At 42.1% G+C, this 18275-nt stretch overlaps 1 protein-coding gene across 2 annotated transcripts in view; it reads right to left on the reverse strand.

Annotated features, from left to right (window-relative positions):
• LOC139374951 (serine palmitoyltransferase, long chain base subunit 2a) overlaps positions 1–18275 on the reverse strand; it is a 58620-nt gene that overhangs the window by 32749 nt on the left and 7596 nt on the right. For both annotated transcript variants that reach the window (XM_071116224.1, XM_071116223.1), the window contains exons 2-7: positions 12438–12644; positions 11309–11463; positions 9526–9674; positions 5398–5522; positions 3095–3188; positions 2156–2261 (exon numbers count right to left, since the gene is read on the reverse strand). In XM_071116224.1, the coding sequence (XP_070972325.1) occupies positions 2156–2261; positions 3095–3188; positions 5398–5522; positions 9526–9674; positions 11309–11463; positions 12438–12644 (836 nt within the window). The remainder of the gene's footprint in view (positions 1–2155; positions 2262–3094; positions 3189–5397; positions 5523–9525; positions 9675–11308; positions 11464–12437; positions 12645–18275) is intronic.

Raw genomic sequence — 18275 nt, forward strand, 5'->3', positions numbered from 1 at the left:
TGATTGGTGTGTCACGTCACAGGCTTCCATTTATCACAGAATGGGGGCTTCACTGGTCAGTATATAGATCATCTTTGCTACTGCAGATATTTGGAAAGATATAGCTATGTGTAGCAGCAAAAGTGTTGCCACAGCTCTCAACAACATTGCTGCCCTGAATTTATCGGTTGCTAGCAGCAAAGCACAGAGGGGGAAAGTTTAAGTAGAGACTGCTTTTTGGAGGACAATTCCATGCTGACTCGCATGAATACTTTTTGCCTTGCAAAAGTATTCATCCCCCTTGGTGATTTTCCTATTTTGTTGCATTACAACCTTTAAATTGATTTTTGTAATGGTCATACACAAAATAGTGGAGTTGGTGAAGTGAAAAGAAATAACTTTTAATAAATAAAAATGAAAAAGTGGTGCGTTGCATATGTATTCACCCCCTTTGTTATGAAGCCCCTAAATAAGATCTGGTGCAACCAATTACCTTCGGAAGTCACATAATTAGTTCAATAAAGTCCACCGGTGTGCTATCTAAGTGTCACATGATCTGTCGCATGATCTCAGTGTATATATACACACCTGTTCTGAAAGGCCCCAGAGTTTGCAACACCACTAAGCAAAGAGGCACCACCAAGCAAGCGGCACGACCAAGCAAGCGGCACCACCAAGCAAGCGGCACCATGAAGACCAAGGAGCTCTCCAAACAGGTCAGGGACAAAGTTGTAGAGAATACAGATCAGGGTTGGGTTATAAAAAAATATCTGAAACTATAAACATCCCACGCAACACCATTAAATCCATTATTAAAAAATTGAAAGAATATGGCACCATAACAAACCTGGCAAGAGAGGGCCGCCCACCAAAACTCACGGACCAGGCAAGGAGGGAATTAATCAGAGAGGCAACAAAGAGACCAAAGACAACCCCGAATGAGCTGCAAAGCTCCACAGTGGAGATTGGAGTATCTGTCCATATGACCACTTTAAGCCATACACTCCACAGAGCTGGCCTTTACTGAAGAGTGGCCAGAAAAAAAACATTGCTTCAAGAAAAAAATAAGAAAACACGTTTGGTGTTTGCTAAAAGGCATGTGGGAAACCCCCCAAACATATGGAAGAAGGTACTCTGGTCAGATGAGACTAAAATTGAGCTTTTGTCCATCAACGAAAACGCTATGTCTGGCACAAACCCAATACCTCTCATCACCCAGAGAACACCATCCACAGCATCATGCTGTGGGGATGTTTTTCCATCACCAGGGACTGGGAAACTGGTCAGAATTTAAGGAATGATGGATGGCGCTAAATACAGGGAAAGTCTTGAGGGAAACCTGTTTCAGTCTTCCAGAGATTTGAGACTGGGACGGAGGTTCATCTTCCAGCAGGACAATAACACTAAGCATACTGCTAAAGCAACACTTGAGTGGTTTAAGGGGAAACATTTCAATGTCTTGGAATGGCCTAGTCAAAGCCCAGACCTCCATCCAATTGAGAATCTGTGGTATGACTTAAAAGATTTCTGTACACCAGTGGACTTGAACAACTTGAAGGAGCTAGAGAAGATTTGCCTTGAAGAATGGGCAAAAATCCCAGTGGCTAGATGTGCCAAGCTTATAGACATACCCCAAGAGACTTGCAGCTGTAATTGCTGCAAAAGTGGCTCAACAAAGTATTGACTTTGGGGGGGATGAATAGTTACGCACAAGTTCATTTTTTGGTCCGTTTTGTAGTCTTATTTCTAGTTTGTTTCACAATAAAAAATATTTTGCATCTTCAAAATGTTAGGCATGTTGTGTAAATCAAATGATACAAACCCCCCAAAAATCTATTTTAATTCCAGGTTGTAAGGCAATAAAATAGGGAAAAAGTCAAGGGGGGGTGAATGCTTTCGCAAGCCACTGTACATCAGAATTTAAAGGAGATGGGTGGGACTAAAGCTTAAGAGGGTGTGAAAGATGCTGAATAGTCGTAAACAAATAACAGCAAAATCTTTCAAGTTTATCAACTTTCAAAGCAGTATAGCTTTCCATGTTTATCCAACTACAGTGTATGATAAACCATTTTGAAGCTCTGAGTCTGTACTTTTATAAAAATGTAAACAGATTGACTTAAGCTCACATAGAGCTGTACCGTCAGAAGTAAAGTTGAAATAGCATGTAAAAGACTACCTGTATATACCCTCCACCAGTATGAGGATCTTCTTCCACGGCCTGTGTGTTCTGGGCTGGCCGTGGACTATGGCGTCTCTCAACATCTTCTCCAGACTTTGCATGTCTGACAAGACACACCAGGAGCACACAGTTACACAGTTTCCACAGCAGAACAATCACCATGAACATCAGTCAGGAGACAATGGCCAGCCCTAGCCTTTTGGGGGGCCTGAGCGAGATTTGTCTGGTGCTGGCTGAACCAGTCTCAAATCAATCCATATGAAATGAAAGGCAGGGATGCTAACAATGCCAGTTGTTCCCATTTCCTGCAATTCTACCCATTTTGCCATGGGATGGAGATAAATCTTTGCAGTTCTAAAGCTAAAACAATGGGGGCCCCCTGAAGTTCAGGGACACTAGGCACCTGCCCTGCATATCCGGTCGGTATTCGGCCATGATTACTACAAGTTTATATAGCAGGCTAGACTAATTTACCAATCTAGAAATGATTAGCTGACATACTAATTGAGTGACTGTCAGTGACTGACATAAGTGAAAAACTGCTGATGTATTGCCAAACTTCTACACACACACACACACACACACACACACAACTGCTGGGATTAAAAGGTTTAGACCAGTGCAGTTGTTCCCAAAGTAGTGTATGCCCCTCCTGGACTAGCTATAGAGCCTAGGGTGGTAATCTGTACACTGTAGAAACAGGGGGGGACAGAGATAAAGGACAGACCCATTGTAGCATGTGGGACAGATATAAGGGATGTATAAGCCCCACCATTTTGGTTGAACATGAACAAAGTATGGAGGGGATAAAGGTATGGGACGAACCCGATATTGCTGTGGGGACAGCGAGAGGACGGACACGGTTTTGCAGTGGGGACAGCGATAGGGGATGGGACGGTGTTGCAGGGGGGGGACAGAGATAAAGGACAGACTTACTGTTGTGTTTGAAGACACGGATGGTGGACCCAGACAGCCTGGCTCCCAGGACCAGAGAGGCATGGTTCAGCTCATCACTTAGGATTAGACAGCCCTACACAGAGAGAGAGACAGGAGAGCTTGTCTACTAACACTATTTCTATGCTTGATCAATAAGTAGTAAACCCTAACCTCACCATCTCGCGTTTCGCAATCCTCACAAGGAAGAAAGAGAAAAGAAACCTCACACTGCATCCGCTCTCACAGCAACACAACAGAGTTGACCTCTGGCTGCCCTGGCGATGACCTTTGTCCTGACAGAAAGTGGAGCTGTGATGTGCTCCTGGCGGCAGGAAACACTTCCCGTTGATAATATGTTGTGTTATCGAGACTCTCCCGTGGCGTGCGTACGCACCACCCAGGTCTGGAGGTCACCTGCTGGCGCCATGATGACACACACAACCTCCCAGAATGTTGTTGTTATGGAGATATGGAACAGGCTGTCCTCTGAACATTATGACAACACCACGCTGGTATTAAATACACTAACATGGATTCTCCCCCTATTTCAATACAAACACACCCTCTTCCTCTCAAACTCTTAACACACACACACCTTTGGCAGCTGTGATCCTGAAAATGATGATGTTCCAAGGTGTGGTGCAGGCAGTACTGAGAGGGCAACACAACAGAGACCGACAGAGCACACAGTGCCACGGTGAGAGGGAAAGAAAAGTAGAGAGGCAATGAGTGAGCGCCAGGGAAAGTGTAATGAACAGAGCGGGTGAAACTAACTGAATGAGAGAAGAAAGAAAGATGTCTCTAGAGGAGAGCGAGAGACAGACAGAGGCATCTCTGTTCGTAGTAACTTAGGAGTTAAAGTTTTTAGTAGAATAATGAATGCCAGAATTCAGGCCTTCCTAAGTGAACACAAATCAAATCAGATGTATTTATATAGCCCTTCGTACATCAGCTGATATCTCAAAGTGCTGTACAGAAACCCAGCCTAAAACCCCAAACAGCAAGCAATGCAGGTGTAGAAGCACGGTGGCTAGGAAAAACTCCCTAGAAAGGCCAAAACCTAGGAAGAAACCTAGAGAGGAACCAGGCTATGAGGGGTGGCCAGTCCTCTTCTGGCTGACACACAATTCTTTAGTCAGGACAAAGGGGTAAGACAAGGTCGCAATATTAGTCCAACTTCACTCATTATTCATATAAATGAACTGGCTACCATATTAAAACAATCTACATCACCCTAGAAGACAAAGAAATAAAGTGTATTTTATATGCCTATGGCTTGTAGTAATCTTGTCACCAGCAGAACAGAGGCTACAACAAAGTCCGTCCTTGCTAGAACAGTATTGTAAGGACTGGGCACTATCCATTAATATAGAAAAAAAACAAAGTAATGATCTTTCAGAAAAAGTCCAGATCCCAGGAAAGACAATACCATTTCATCCTAGGATAAATAACCCTTAAATACACCACCAACTAAACTAACCTTGGTCTGACTAGAAGTTTATCAGGGCGATTTATTTAACTCACCAATTTACAATATATATCATGGGATAAAAGCCCCACAGAAATTTTACACTTGGAATGTAAAAAATATATATTCTAGGTGTGCACAGAAATGCCCCAAACCTAGCCTGTAGGGCAGAACTTGGGAGACAACACCATGCCAAAATCAAAGAACTCAAACAAAGGAAGACATTAACAATGTGCAGACTCAGTGACCATAGCCTGGCAATAGAGACAGGATGCCATAGAAAAACATGGAAGGCCAGTTGAAGAAGGACTATGTAAGCACTGTGGGTCGCTTCCGACTCCACTGCTCTAAATATGACTCAAGAGATATTGATCTCCTGAAATTGTAAGGAAATGTTGCAGGATTTCTTGAACTGCTCGTTGAGGAGAAAATCAGAAATGTTGTTAGAACACGTTGAGACAGTATAATAATATAAGAGAGACAATAGCTACTGCCATGTCATACATATGAGCCCTTGTAGATTACATTTCTCAACTGTTGCTGTTTATTTTATTTTTTGTGTGCATTATTTTCCATGTATAATTGTTTTGTTTATATATATTATTATTGTTGCGCAAAAATATTGTTAACGTATGTAATACTTCACATACATTACTTTGGCAACAGTGGCAACGAGCCATTCATGCCAATAAAAAATTTATTGAATTAAGAGAGAGACACAGAGAGAGAGAGCAAGAGCGAGCAAGAGAGAGACAGATGCAAAGACAGTGAACCAGAGGCCAGAACATAGAAACAGACTGAAAACCCCTGATGTTTCGGTAGCATGTCCTACTACCTTGCCAGTAAGGGCAGGGATGTTCATCGAATTGGTAGCGAAGCCCATCCCGAAAGCCATGGCCGACTCCACGCCCAGGAATTTAGCAACCAGCTCCTCCATCTCCTCATGTCTGTCTAAGTTACCTAAGGGAATTTAGGAGATACATCAAAACTCCCATAGACACATACCTACCTACTGATAAGATTCAGAAGAATAACTGTGTGTTATTCATTAGAAAAACAGTTGTATGATACAGATGGCTTTAGGGCTGAGTCGGAGCCTCTGCGTTCATCTACCAGCCAAAACTGAGTTATAAAGCCCGAGGGTGTGGCGACTAAATTCGTTTTTATAAACAAATGGATATGCGTTTACTTTATAGCAATAAATTAATATGAACAAAAATAAAATCTGATAGAGTTCGTCTCAAAGCCTGAGGATCAATCCTACCACTCACTACTGGGTCATTCCACCTCAAAAAGCACAAGAAAGAGGATTGACATCCACCATCTCAGATTGATTCTGTAGTTGTCAACAGATACAATTAGCATTCCTGAAATATTATTTTGTTTAAACATAATTTGATTGCTATGAAATGAAGTTAATTGATTAAACCCACATTTGCCCTTTTCATTTATAAGATTCAGATCATATTCAATAAATGCAGTACTCAACATCCGTTTTGGACCAAACATCTTCCTACCAATAAGTAAGACATGAAGAATCCCCCCAAAAGTGTCTAAAGCCACCCACGGACACCCCAAGCCAATCCCAACAAACAGTATAAGTGCTCTATGTTTGACAAGTAGTATGAAGCTGTGGCTTGGAGAATTGCTTCTCCATACTATGCCAGGGAATTACTGGTGAATTTTGTAATGGAAGTTGCTTGCAATATTTACCATAAAGTAGTAAGAAAGTAACATGTTTTAATCACTAGATGCCGCTGTTCTTGCTATAACGCCACAGTTTTATCCATTTTGCTGGTCTCTTGTGTTTATTAAGTAGATCATAACATTTCGTTTGCAATTTTGGGTTCTAAACCAATAGATTTGGCTCATTATAGAAATAAATTGTGTGGTAATCCTCACAAATCAAGCAAGTCCTCCATGAAAGCAATTCAGTTTATCCTTCTCTTAGCAACCTAATGCTTCAACTAGAGGTCGACCGATTAATCGGAATGGCCAATTAATTAGGGCCGATGTCAAGTTTTCATAACAATCGGTAATCTGCATTTTAGGACACCGATTGAGGCCGATTTTTTAAAAATTATATATATATTTTTTTACCTTTTTAACTAGGCAAGTCAGTTAAGAACACATTCTTATTTTCAATGACGGCCTAGGAACGGTGGGTTAACTGTCTTGTTCAAGGGCAGAACGACAGATATTTACTTTGTCAGCCCGGGGATTCGAACCACCTGCCTTACATTGCACTCCACGAGGAGCCTGCGTGGCAGGCTGACTACCTGTTACGCGAGTGCAGTAAGAAGCCAAGGTAAGTTGCTAGCTAGCATTAATCTTATAAAAAACAATCAATCTTAACATAATCACTAGTTAACTACACATGGTTGATGATATTACTAGTTTATCTAGCGTGTCCTGCGTTGCATATAATCGATACGGTGCCTGTTAATTTCTCATCGAATCACAGCCTACTTCTCCAAACGGGTGGTGATTTAACAAGCGCATTTGCGCCGTTGTTGCACCAATGTGTACCTAACCATAAACATCAATGCCTTTCTTTAAAATCAATACACAAGTATATATTTTTAAACCTGCATATTTAGTTAATATTGCCTGCTAACATGACTATATTTTAACTAGGGAAATTGTGTCACTTCTCTTGCATTCCGTGCAAGCAGTCAGTATAGTATAGCAGTCAGTATATGCAGCAGTTTGGGTCACCTGGCTCATTGCGAACTGTGTGAAGACCATTTATTCCGAACAAAGAATGTCATTAATTTGCCAGAATTGTACATAATTATGACATAACATTGAAGGTTGTACAATGTAACAGCAATATTTTAGACTTATGGATGCCACCCGTTAGATAAAATACGAAACGGTTCCGTATTTCACTGAAATAATGTTTTGTTTTCGAAATGATAGCTTCCGCATTTGACCATATTAATGACGAAAGGCTCGTATTACTGTGTGTTATTATGTTATAATTAAGTCTATGATTTGATATTTGATAGAGCAGTCTGACTGAGCAGCCGCAGGCTCGTAAGCATTCATTCAAACAGAACTTTTGTGCATTTGCCAGCAGCTCTTCACTGTGCTTCGAGGATTGAGCTGTTTATGACTTCAAGCCTATCAAGTCGCAAGATTAGGCTGGTGTAACCGATGTGAAATGGTTAGCGGGGTGTGCGCTAATAGCGTTTCAATTGGTGACGTAACTCGCTCTGAGACCTTGAAGTAGTTGTTCCCCTTGCTCTGCAAGTGCCGCAGCTTTTGTGGAGTGATGGATAACGATGCTTCGAGGGTGGCTGTTGTCGATGTGTTCCTGGTTCGAGCCCAGGTAGGGGCGAGGAGAGGGACGGAAGCTATACTGTTACACTGGCAACACTAAAGTGCCTATAAGAACATCCAATAGTCAAAGGTATATGAAATACAAATGGTATAGAGAGAAATAGTCCTATAATTCCTATAATAACTACAACCTAAAACTTCTTACCTGGGAATATTGAAGTCTCGTGTTAAAAGGAACCACCAGCTTTCATATGTTCTGAGCAAGGAACTTAAACGTTAGCTTTTTTAAATGGCACATATTGCACTTTTACTTTCTTCTCCAACACTTTGTTTTTGCATTATTTAAACCAAATTGAACATGTTTCATTATTTACTTGAGGCTAAATTGATTTTATTGATGTATTATATTAAGTTAAAATAAGTGTTCACTCAGTATTGTTATAATTGTCATTATTACAAATAAGAAAATAAAAATAATTTCAAAAAAATATTGGTCGATTAAATCGGTATAGGCTTTTTTTGGTGCTCCAATAAATCGGTATCGGTGTTGAAAAATCATAAATCGGTCGACCTCCACCTTCAACCCAACTATCTTTGAATTGTCCAACACGTGGCCGCACTCTGAGAGGACTATCCCTACGCAATTCTCATATTAAGACTTTTCCTACAAGCCCAAAACTTTGATGGATAAATGGGCTAGGTAAATCAAATGTGGCAACGCCCCCAAAAAAATTACATGTATGGCAGTCTTATGTTTTTTAATAAAATGATCAGGAAATGGCTCTATATGTATTGTGATTAGTAACATTAAGATAACCCAGTACCAAAACACTATACAGTGTGTGTTTGGGACTTTTACCATTGAAGACCATTAGAGACCATAACATTGAAACCATTAGAACTGCCTTAGCCTAATAGTTTGCCTGTTCACCATTGGTCTAACAGTAACTACACCAGACCTTTTTTGAGGGGAATAAACCACACAAAAGGGTTCCCTGGACATAGATTACGTGTAAAAAGAAGGAAACATTTATTTTCATCATGAGCCAAATCTATTGGTTTTCTACCCAAAGTTGCAAAATAAATGTTGTGATCTATTTACTAAACACAAGAAACCAGCAAAATTGATAAGAGTGTGGCGGTATAGCAAGAAGAGCGGCATCTTTCATTTTGGGGGGGATTCCTCATGTCTTACTCATTGGTAGGAAGAAATGTTCCAAATCTGATGTTGGGTACTATATTTACGGAATATTATCTGAATCCTATTCATTAAAATTGCCAATTTGGATGCAATCAATTAGCTTAATTTCTCAGAGAAAAAAAAAAGGTCAATTAAATAATGTTTCAGGAATGCCAATCTTGTTTCTAACTACATAAACCATTTCTGAACAATCTGATGGTGGGTGGCATGGCTTGCTGAAATTACATGGAAGGACTCTACTGTGAAACACAAATAACTTGAGGGTGTGAAAGTGAGATAAAAATGCTTACATTGGATTAATTTGTAAACACTCAACTTTTACAGAAAAATGAGGATTGTGAAAATCAGTGCTCTTTCACTGCTCTTTGTGTCTTGTTTGGGTCAACATATTGGCCATGTTGGACAGTGATATGAATTAAACTGTGGAGAGTGTATTTACGCGGTGTGTGTGTGCATGTATGTGTTACCGGGCCATACCCATCTCCTGCCTGGTGCTGGCCACGCCCACCCCGTACTTCATGGTGACCTCAGCGGACGCGTCAGCACAGTAACCCGTGTTCTCAGCAAAGCCCAGGTAGTTATAGGAACCCATATTTATTACACCTTCAACCACTTTGCCTGTGTAGCTGAGAGAGAGAGAGAGAAAGAGGGGGGGAAACAGAGAGAGAGCGAGATAGGGGGAAACAGGGGGAGAGAGAGAGGGAAACAGAGAGAGAGAGATAGAGGGAAACAGAGAGAGAGAGATAGAGGGAAACAGAGAGAGAGAGAGAGAGAGGGAAACAGAGAGAAACAGAGAGGGAAACAGAGAGAAAGAGAGAGAGGAAGAAACCGAGAGAGAGAAAGAGGGGGGAACCCGAGAGAGAGAGAGAGAGAAAGAGGGGGGAACCCGAGAGAGAGAGAGAGAGAAAGAGGGGGGAACCCGAGAGAGAGAGAGAGAGAAAGAGGGGGGAACCCGAGAGAGAAAGAGAGAGAGAGAAAAAAACAGAGAGAGAGAGAGAGAGAGAGGGAGAGAGAGAAAAACACAGAGAGAGAGAGAGAGAGAGAGAGAGAGAGAGAGAGAGAGAAAAAAAAACAGAGAGAGAGAGAGAGAAAAACAGATAAGGCCCATTACTCTGTATAGCTGGGACTAAAAGGGGTGCCAAATGTATTTAACCTTTACTCTGTTCAGCTAAGCAAGTCAACACACATAGTTGACCTTCAACAGTCTCTTGACTGCATGTTTATCAGCCAGACACTATAATGACATGATGCTAATCACACACACAGCACCAAATCAGAATACAACCGTTTAGTTGACAGTTCCAATCCAATAAATCATGACAAGAGGCCTCAGGTTTTGCGGTTAGTCTAGAAGAACATCTCCTTGTTCTCTCTTCCTCCTCTCCCTCCTGCCCATCTAAGGCTTTTAATACATCCTTCACTATAAGGAACGACCGCTTTTCTGACCTTTGCTGTAGATTAGTGTTGCTATCTTAGTACAACACAGACAGGCTCTTTCAGGGCCTGTAAATACACTGCAGAGTGACTTCCCCTCTGGTAACATGGCTGGGGGTGACACTAAGGCGTGGAAGTGGGCAGGGTGTGTAAGGCAGGCTTTTGTTCCAAACAGCTCTACCACACCTGATACCACTCAAGTTAACACTTTATGGGACACCCTGTTTATAACACATTCCTAACAATGTCACACGTCCTAATCGTAGTGCAAACGGAAAGCCATGATTAGTTGATTATTTAGGCCTAATCTGGTGTATTTTTACTGGGCTGGAACAAAACCCTATTCACCAGGCATGGTGGTGCCCTATCTAACCACTGATCTCAGACCAGATTACCCTAACCTGATTCCTAATGCTAAACATTAGACAGCTAATGTTCTCATCTGGCCCTGGATCAGTGGTTAGGACCTTATTTTAGCAACTCTATAGGGTTCTGGTCAAAAGTAGTGCACTATGTAGGGAATAGGGTGCAATTTGGGACACATCCAGTGACTGTAAGTAGCCTTGGCTTGTGCGAGCCCGTTTCTGTAGCGTGAGGCAGCTTGGTGTACAAGTACACCCCCTGGACAGGACACTAGTCTATTGCAGGGCCTTACCCCCAATCTATTTCCTTAAAATGTTGAGTGCCAAGCCAAGTTCCATTTGTACAGTATGGCATGACTCGGCCAGGGATCGAACTCCCTACCTTCCAATCTCAGGGCCGGACACTAATCACAAGGCCAGAGTTGGTTTGTCTTGTTTTTTCCCCCTGTAATTATGACACTCACTCAAAGGTCCAGTTGTAGTCAGGTGACACACGTTCCACTAGGTCCACCTTGGCCCCCGGGACACTGCAGATGGGTCGGTTCCAGCTGTCACGGATGCGCATGTATAAGTTCCTGGTGTAAAAGTTCTCAAAGTCCTGGTAAAGTGGGACAAAGTCCTGGAGACGGAACATATGGGAGAGGGAGAGGGGGGACAGGATGAGGAAAAATAAAATAAGTATTATTCCCATTTCCTAGTATAGACCACACACACATACCGCTCTCTGTTAAGTGACCTGTTTCGTCCCACTCCGACATCACGCCAGCCATATTCTGTGTACTATGGCACATTCATCCATATTACACTAAGCATATAGGCTGAGCTCACAGTCAAAGTATAGTTAATCATGTACTGTTCTAATTAGTCTTAATCTCTCCCTATACGCAGAGGTAAACTTAAAGTTTGCACATGACTGAAAAAGCCCCACAGACATTCAGCTTATTTCCTTGAAAGCGTTTTCACTTTCTTCAAACCCAACAGTGTCTGAGGCGACAAGAGTAGGATATCCTTCAGGCGATAAAGTTAGCTCCTTTCCTCCTCCAGAGGTAACAGAGTGCCAAAACAATGTCCTGAAACTGTTCTTTTACGTGCGGTGAGTGAGTGAAGGTCTGTGTCGTACATTAGGACATAACAACCTCCTTCTCACACTCCTACTTCCTGTTTACTAGTGTATGTCACAATGAATGACTGTTGCGTTACGCCCAAAGTGGTTTTAAATTGGTAAAAAAAAGCTTCCCTTCCTTTTTCACAAACATTCCATCTGAGATCTGAAGAGTTGTTTGATATCCTCCCCAAAATTGGACTTCAGTGCCAAAATAAATGGGTGCATGTGTTACAGTGAATGCTTCCAAGTGTAAAATTTCAATGTTGAAGGTAAGCTCCTTTTCTTACCTCAAAAGTAAATAAGTTGAACATATAACACAAAATGTCACTTTTGAAATATGAAAACATCTGACAACTTCATTCATTCATTTTGAATCCCCTTAACAAATAATGGTGTTGATGAACAAGATGAGATTAATGGAAATGACAATTAATAACATTTATCAAACAAACTGAGGACAAAGCCAGGTGAGGTGGTCATAATCGTACCCTCTGCTCCTCCCTCTCGCGGGCAACGTGACACCTCTCGATCTTCCAGTCCCGGAGGAAGTCTCGGAGGTATCCGAAGATGGTGAGGATGCCGTAGCCCATGTAGGTGAGGACCGCCACCAGCATGGGCGTTTCCTCAAAAGACTCGATGAAGGGACGACTGTACAGGCCCAGGCCGCTGCTGCCATTACACGGGGTGTGCTGCACCTGGGGGGGGGGGGCAAGGTGATTTACATTGACATTTTAGTCATTTAGCACGGTGTTATCCAGAGCAACTTACAGTTAAGTGCATTCATATTAAGACAACTAGGTAAGACCGCCACATATCACAGTCAGTAGCTAGGTTTCCATCCAATTGTCGACAGATTTTCAGGCAAATATTTAAAAAAAATCGGCACAAAAAACAATATGCGCATTTTACCACCAGATGTGTTTCCATCAAATTGACTTGTTGCGGGTCAAAGGCTGTGCGTGGTGACGTAATGCACATCAAAATAACAGTTAAATTCTCATGTACCGAATTCAAATGTAAGTTAAATGAGTTTCCATCGCATTTTCAACTCTACTAATGGTTTTGTCATAAGAAAAATGTTGCGTCATATAGCGAAATGTGCCCACTCTGGGCTTGGCACGTGTGCTCCAACCAACAGCTCGCAGATACTGTGCAGGACAGGTAGCCGACTACATGATGAGATTATTATGGACATAAGAGCAAGAACAGTTTTATTTTGGCAAACAGCAGACAAACTTCCATCCTCATGTAACCAGAATAAGACCCTCTATGTATTGGAAGAAAGTATCAAGCTCATCACCTTGCACTTTCACCACCCTGTGACGTTCATCATAATGTATTTAATCTGTAGCCTAATAAACTGCGTGCTCTCCTGAGAAGTCGTAGGCGGGAGGACCACACAACATACCATCACGTGACTCCAAGTTTACGTCCATATAATGTTTATTATATATCAATATTTGCATAATAGTGTTTCCACTGCCATTTCTCACATCTTTAATTTTACAGACACAAAAAGATCCCACCTTGTCTAGCATATTTTGTTTCGTCGACATTTGGAAAGTTTACCAACTTCCATCAGGCCTGTCGTGACATTCTTTAGCATACGTGTACTTTATCTAAAAGGTTAGATGGAAAGCTGGTTATAGTAACCTGGTTCTCTCAGTAAAGTAGGCTAGTTATCAGCACAACCAGTGCTAGTATTAAAAGGCAAATGTGAGTGTTATTCTGGGTTTTTTGGGTGATGGTGAGATGAGGTGGTTGGGATGGAGGAAATGTCAACTCAGTTAAAATACCTTTCCTCATCCCTAAGGGGTAATGTCAACAACAACAACAAAAACATACTGTAAAGGGTCTTTCCTTTTGATTCCAATCACTTTTTGTCCCATACCCCTGTTGACTTTAACAAAACGTTTCATACATATTTGCAAAGAGTTTGGTTTGCTTTTTGATATCGTCCAGGCCCATTGACACTGTAAATGACATGAGTTTCATGATCTGGAAATGTGAAAGTCTCACAAGTCCGGGTAATACACGTATTTATAGTAATAATACACGTATTCATAGTAATAACAAGCTGTTGCATGTTTTGTATAAAAACATAGAAGGCATGGCTTACATAGCTCTCCTAAGGTCTCACATACACGGGACATACACTTTTCAAAGCACTTGCCACCATCTGATGTCTTTAACGCACGCACAAATGTAAATGAATACTTGTCTGGCAGCTGGCGCCGAGGTGTCTGCATAACCTAATTCCTGGTCATTCATATGACAATTTCTGTGTGTTCCCATCATCACCGAACAGAATTTTAGTTCAGTAAGTGGTGACTAGTCTATGTGGTCAGTGAATATTATTACAGTGATAGCACTGTGGGGGAAGAGGAAGTGAGATATTCAAAATAGCCTACAGAAGGATACTATGGGCTAGCTATGTTTTTACACTGACCATATGTAAAGCACTGTTGCTCTGGCTATCAGATTTGTGAGTCAAATAAAGGGAGGGGCTGCTGAGGGTGTTGTTTCTGAGCACTCTCCAAGCAGATACGACACTCCTAACCAACTCACATGAATCAAACATCTTGCCAATGAAATAAATCAAAACAACGAAATGCTGCCACTGATCTACGCCTGGATTATTAAAACAAGTAGGCATGCATTCGGCATTCCCAGGGCCAACTGTAGGTCAAATGTATGCATGCATGACGGACGCTTTTATCGCTTTGGATAAGAGCATCTGCTAAACAGCTTATGATTATTAGGCCTGTATTCTGCTACGCTCCTCTTTTTAATAAACAAACTACAGTTGAAGTCGGGAAGTTTACATACACTTAGGTTGGTGTCATTAAAACTCATTTTTCAACCACTGTTAAGAACTATAGTATTGGCAAGTCGGTTAGAACATCTACTCTTGTGCATGACACAAGTAATTTTTCCAACAACTGTTTACAGACAGATTATTTCACTTATAATTCACTGTATCACAATTCCAGTGGGTCAGAAGTTTACATATACTAAGTTGACTGTGCCTTCAAACAGCTTAGACAATTCCATAAAATGTTGTCATGGCTTTAGAAGCTTCTGATAGGCTAATTGACATCATTTGAGTCAATTGGAGGTGTACCTGTGGATGTATTTCAAGGCCTAACTTCAAACTCAGTGCCTCTTTGCTTGACATCATGGGAAAATCAAAGGAAATCAGGCAAGACCTCAGAAAAAAAATGGTAGACCTCTACAAGTCTGGTTCATCCTTGGGAGCAATTTCCAAACGCCTGAAGGTACCACCTTCATCTGTACGAACAATAGTACGCAAGTATAAACACCATGGAACCACGCAGCCGTCATACTGCTCAGGAAGGAGACGTGTTCTGTCTCCTAGAGATGAACATATGTTGATGCGAAAAATGCAAATCAATCCCAGAACAACAGCAAAGGACCTTGTGAAGATGCTGGAGGAAACAGGTACAAAAGTATCTATATCCAGAGTAAAAAGAGTCCTATATTGACATAACCTGAAAGGCCGTTCTGCTCCAAAACCGCCATAAAAAAGCCCGACTACGGTTTGCAACTGCACATGGGGACGAAGATCGTAATTTTTGGAGAAATGTCCTCAGGTCTGATGAAACAAAAATAGAACTGTTTGGCCATAATGATCATCTTTATGTTTGGAGGAAAAAGGGGGAGGCTTGCAAGCCAAAGAACACCATCCCAACCATGAAGCACGGGGGTGGCAGCATCATGTTGTGGGAGTGCTTTGCTGCAGGAGGGACTGGTGCACTTCACAAAATAGATGGCATCATGAGGGAGGAAAATTATGTGGACATATTGAAGCAACATCTCAATACATCAGTTAAAGCTTGGTCGCAAATAGGTCTTCCAAATGGACAATGACCCCAAGTATACTTCTAAAGTTGTGGCAAAACAGCCTAAAGACAACAAAGTCAAGGTATTGGAGTGGCCATCAAGCCCTGACCTCAGTCCTATAGAAAATGTGTGGGTAGAACTGAAAAAGCGTGTGCGAGCAAGGAGGCCTACAAACCTGACTCAGTTACACCAGCTCTGTCAGGAGGAATGGGCCAAAATGCACCCAACTTACTGTGGGAAGCTTGTGGAAGGCTACCCAAAATGTTTGACCCAAGTTAAACCATTTAAAGGCAATGCTACCAAATAACAATTGAGTGGATGTAAACTTCTGACCCACTGAGAATGTGATGAAAGGAATAAACGCTGAAATAATTCATTCTCTACCATTATTCTGACTTTCACATTCTTAAAATAAAGTGGTGATCCTAACTGATTTAAGCCAGGGAATTTTTACTAGGATTAAATGTCAGGAATTGTGAAAAACTGAGTTTAAATGTATTTGGCTAAGGTGAATGTAAACTTCCGACTTCAACTGTATGTGATTGATATACAACAGTCAACTTTTCCATCCAAAGATGAGGGCCAGTCTCCCGGACACAAATTGCTAGTTTAAGCCAAGTCCTGAACTAAAAGCCATTTCAAATGAGATTCTCCATTAAGCATACTTTTTAATTCAGGGCTAGGCTTAAACTGTGTCAGGGAAACCGGGCCTTACAGACAGCACTAGCCTACCTTTAGGCTATTACCTCTTGTCTTATTACTTCTTGTCCTCTTGTTATTTCATCTCATGAAACATGTTGCATATATATTTTTGTTCAGTGTATATCTGTTTGAAATTGCTGCGGTCAATTTGTAGTGTACAACTTATAAATAACTGTTATGGACCCCGACCATTAATGTAATTAGGGCCAGCTGGCATAGCCTATACAGTAAATCAAATAAAAGTTTATTGGTAGGATAGGTTAATATGTGAGAGACATTTTTACACACACTGCAATACTTAGGTTTGAAACACATACAGGAGTGGCCTTTGAGTCTTTCCATTGAAAAATCAAGCCCCACACTGCTTTGCAACCACATGTGACTAGTCATGCTTCTCTTTCCCATACCTCAGAGGCTAGCAACAGTGACATGCACATGCACTACAACCGGCTGGCCATGCCTTCCTCCTGGCTACTCCAACCGCGGCCAACAGCTCCGCCCCCCCCGCAGCTACTCGCCCACGCCTCCCCAGCTTCTCCTTTACCCAAATCCAGATAGCAGATGTTCTGGACCCATACAAATCAGTTGGGCTTGACAATCTGGACCCTCTATTTCTGAAACTGTCCGCCGCCATTGTCGCAACCCCTATTACCAGCCTGTTCAACCTCTCCTTCGTATCATCTGAGATCCCCAAGGATTGGAAAGCTGCCGTGGTCATCCCCCTCTTCAAAGGGGAGACACCCTGGACCCAAACTGTTACAGACCTATATCCATCCTGCCCTGCCTATCTAAGGTCTTCGAAAGCCAAGTCAACAAACAGATCACTGACCATCTTGAATCCCACCGTACCTTCTCCGCTGTGCAATCCGGTTTCCGAGCCGGTCACGGGTGCACCTCAGCCACGCTCAAAGTAGTAAACAATATCATAACCGCCATCGATAAAACTGTACTGTGCAGCCGTCTTCATCGACCTGACCAAGGTTTTCGACTCTGTCAATCACCATATTCTTATCGGCAGACTCAGTAGCCTCGGTTTTTCTAATGACTGCCTTTCCTGGTTCACCAACTACTTTGCAGACAGAGTTCAGTGTGTCAAATCGGAGGGCATGATGTCCAGTTCTCTGGCAGTCTCTATGGGGGTACCACAGGGTTCAATTCTCGGGCAGACTCTTTTCTCTGTACATATCAATGATGTTGCTCTTGCTGCGGGCGATTCCCTGATCCACCTCTACGCAGCCGACACCATTCTGTATACTTCTGGCCCTTCCTTGGACACTGCTATCTAACCTCCAAACGAGCTTCAATGCCATACAACACTCCTTCCGTGGCCTCCAACTGCTCTTAAATGCTAGTAAAACCAAATGCATGCTTTTCAACCGTTCGCTGCCTGCACCCGCACGCCCGACTAGCATCACCACCCTGGATGGTTCCGACCTAGAATATGTGGACATCTATAAGTACCTAGGTGTCTGGCTAGACTGCAAACTCTCCTTCCAGACTCATATCAAACATCTCCAATCCAAAATCAAATCTAGAATCGGCTTTCTATTTCGCAACAAAGCCTCCTTCACTCACGCTGCAAAACCTACCCTAGTAAAACTGACTATCCTACCGATCCTCGACTTCGGCAATGTCATCTACAAAATAGCTTCCAATACTCTACTCAGCAAACTGGATGCAGTTTATCACAGTGCCATCCGTTTTGTTACTAAAGCACCTTATACCACCCACCACTGCGACCTGTATGCTCTAGTCGGCTG

This window comes from Oncorhynchus clarkii, chromosome 19 (assembly GCF_045791955.1).
Source record: "Oncorhynchus clarkii lewisi isolate Uvic-CL-2024 chromosome 19, UVic_Ocla_1.0, whole genome shotgun sequence".
NCBI lineage: Eukaryota > Metazoa > Chordata > Actinopteri > Salmoniformes > Salmonidae > Oncorhynchus > Oncorhynchus clarkii.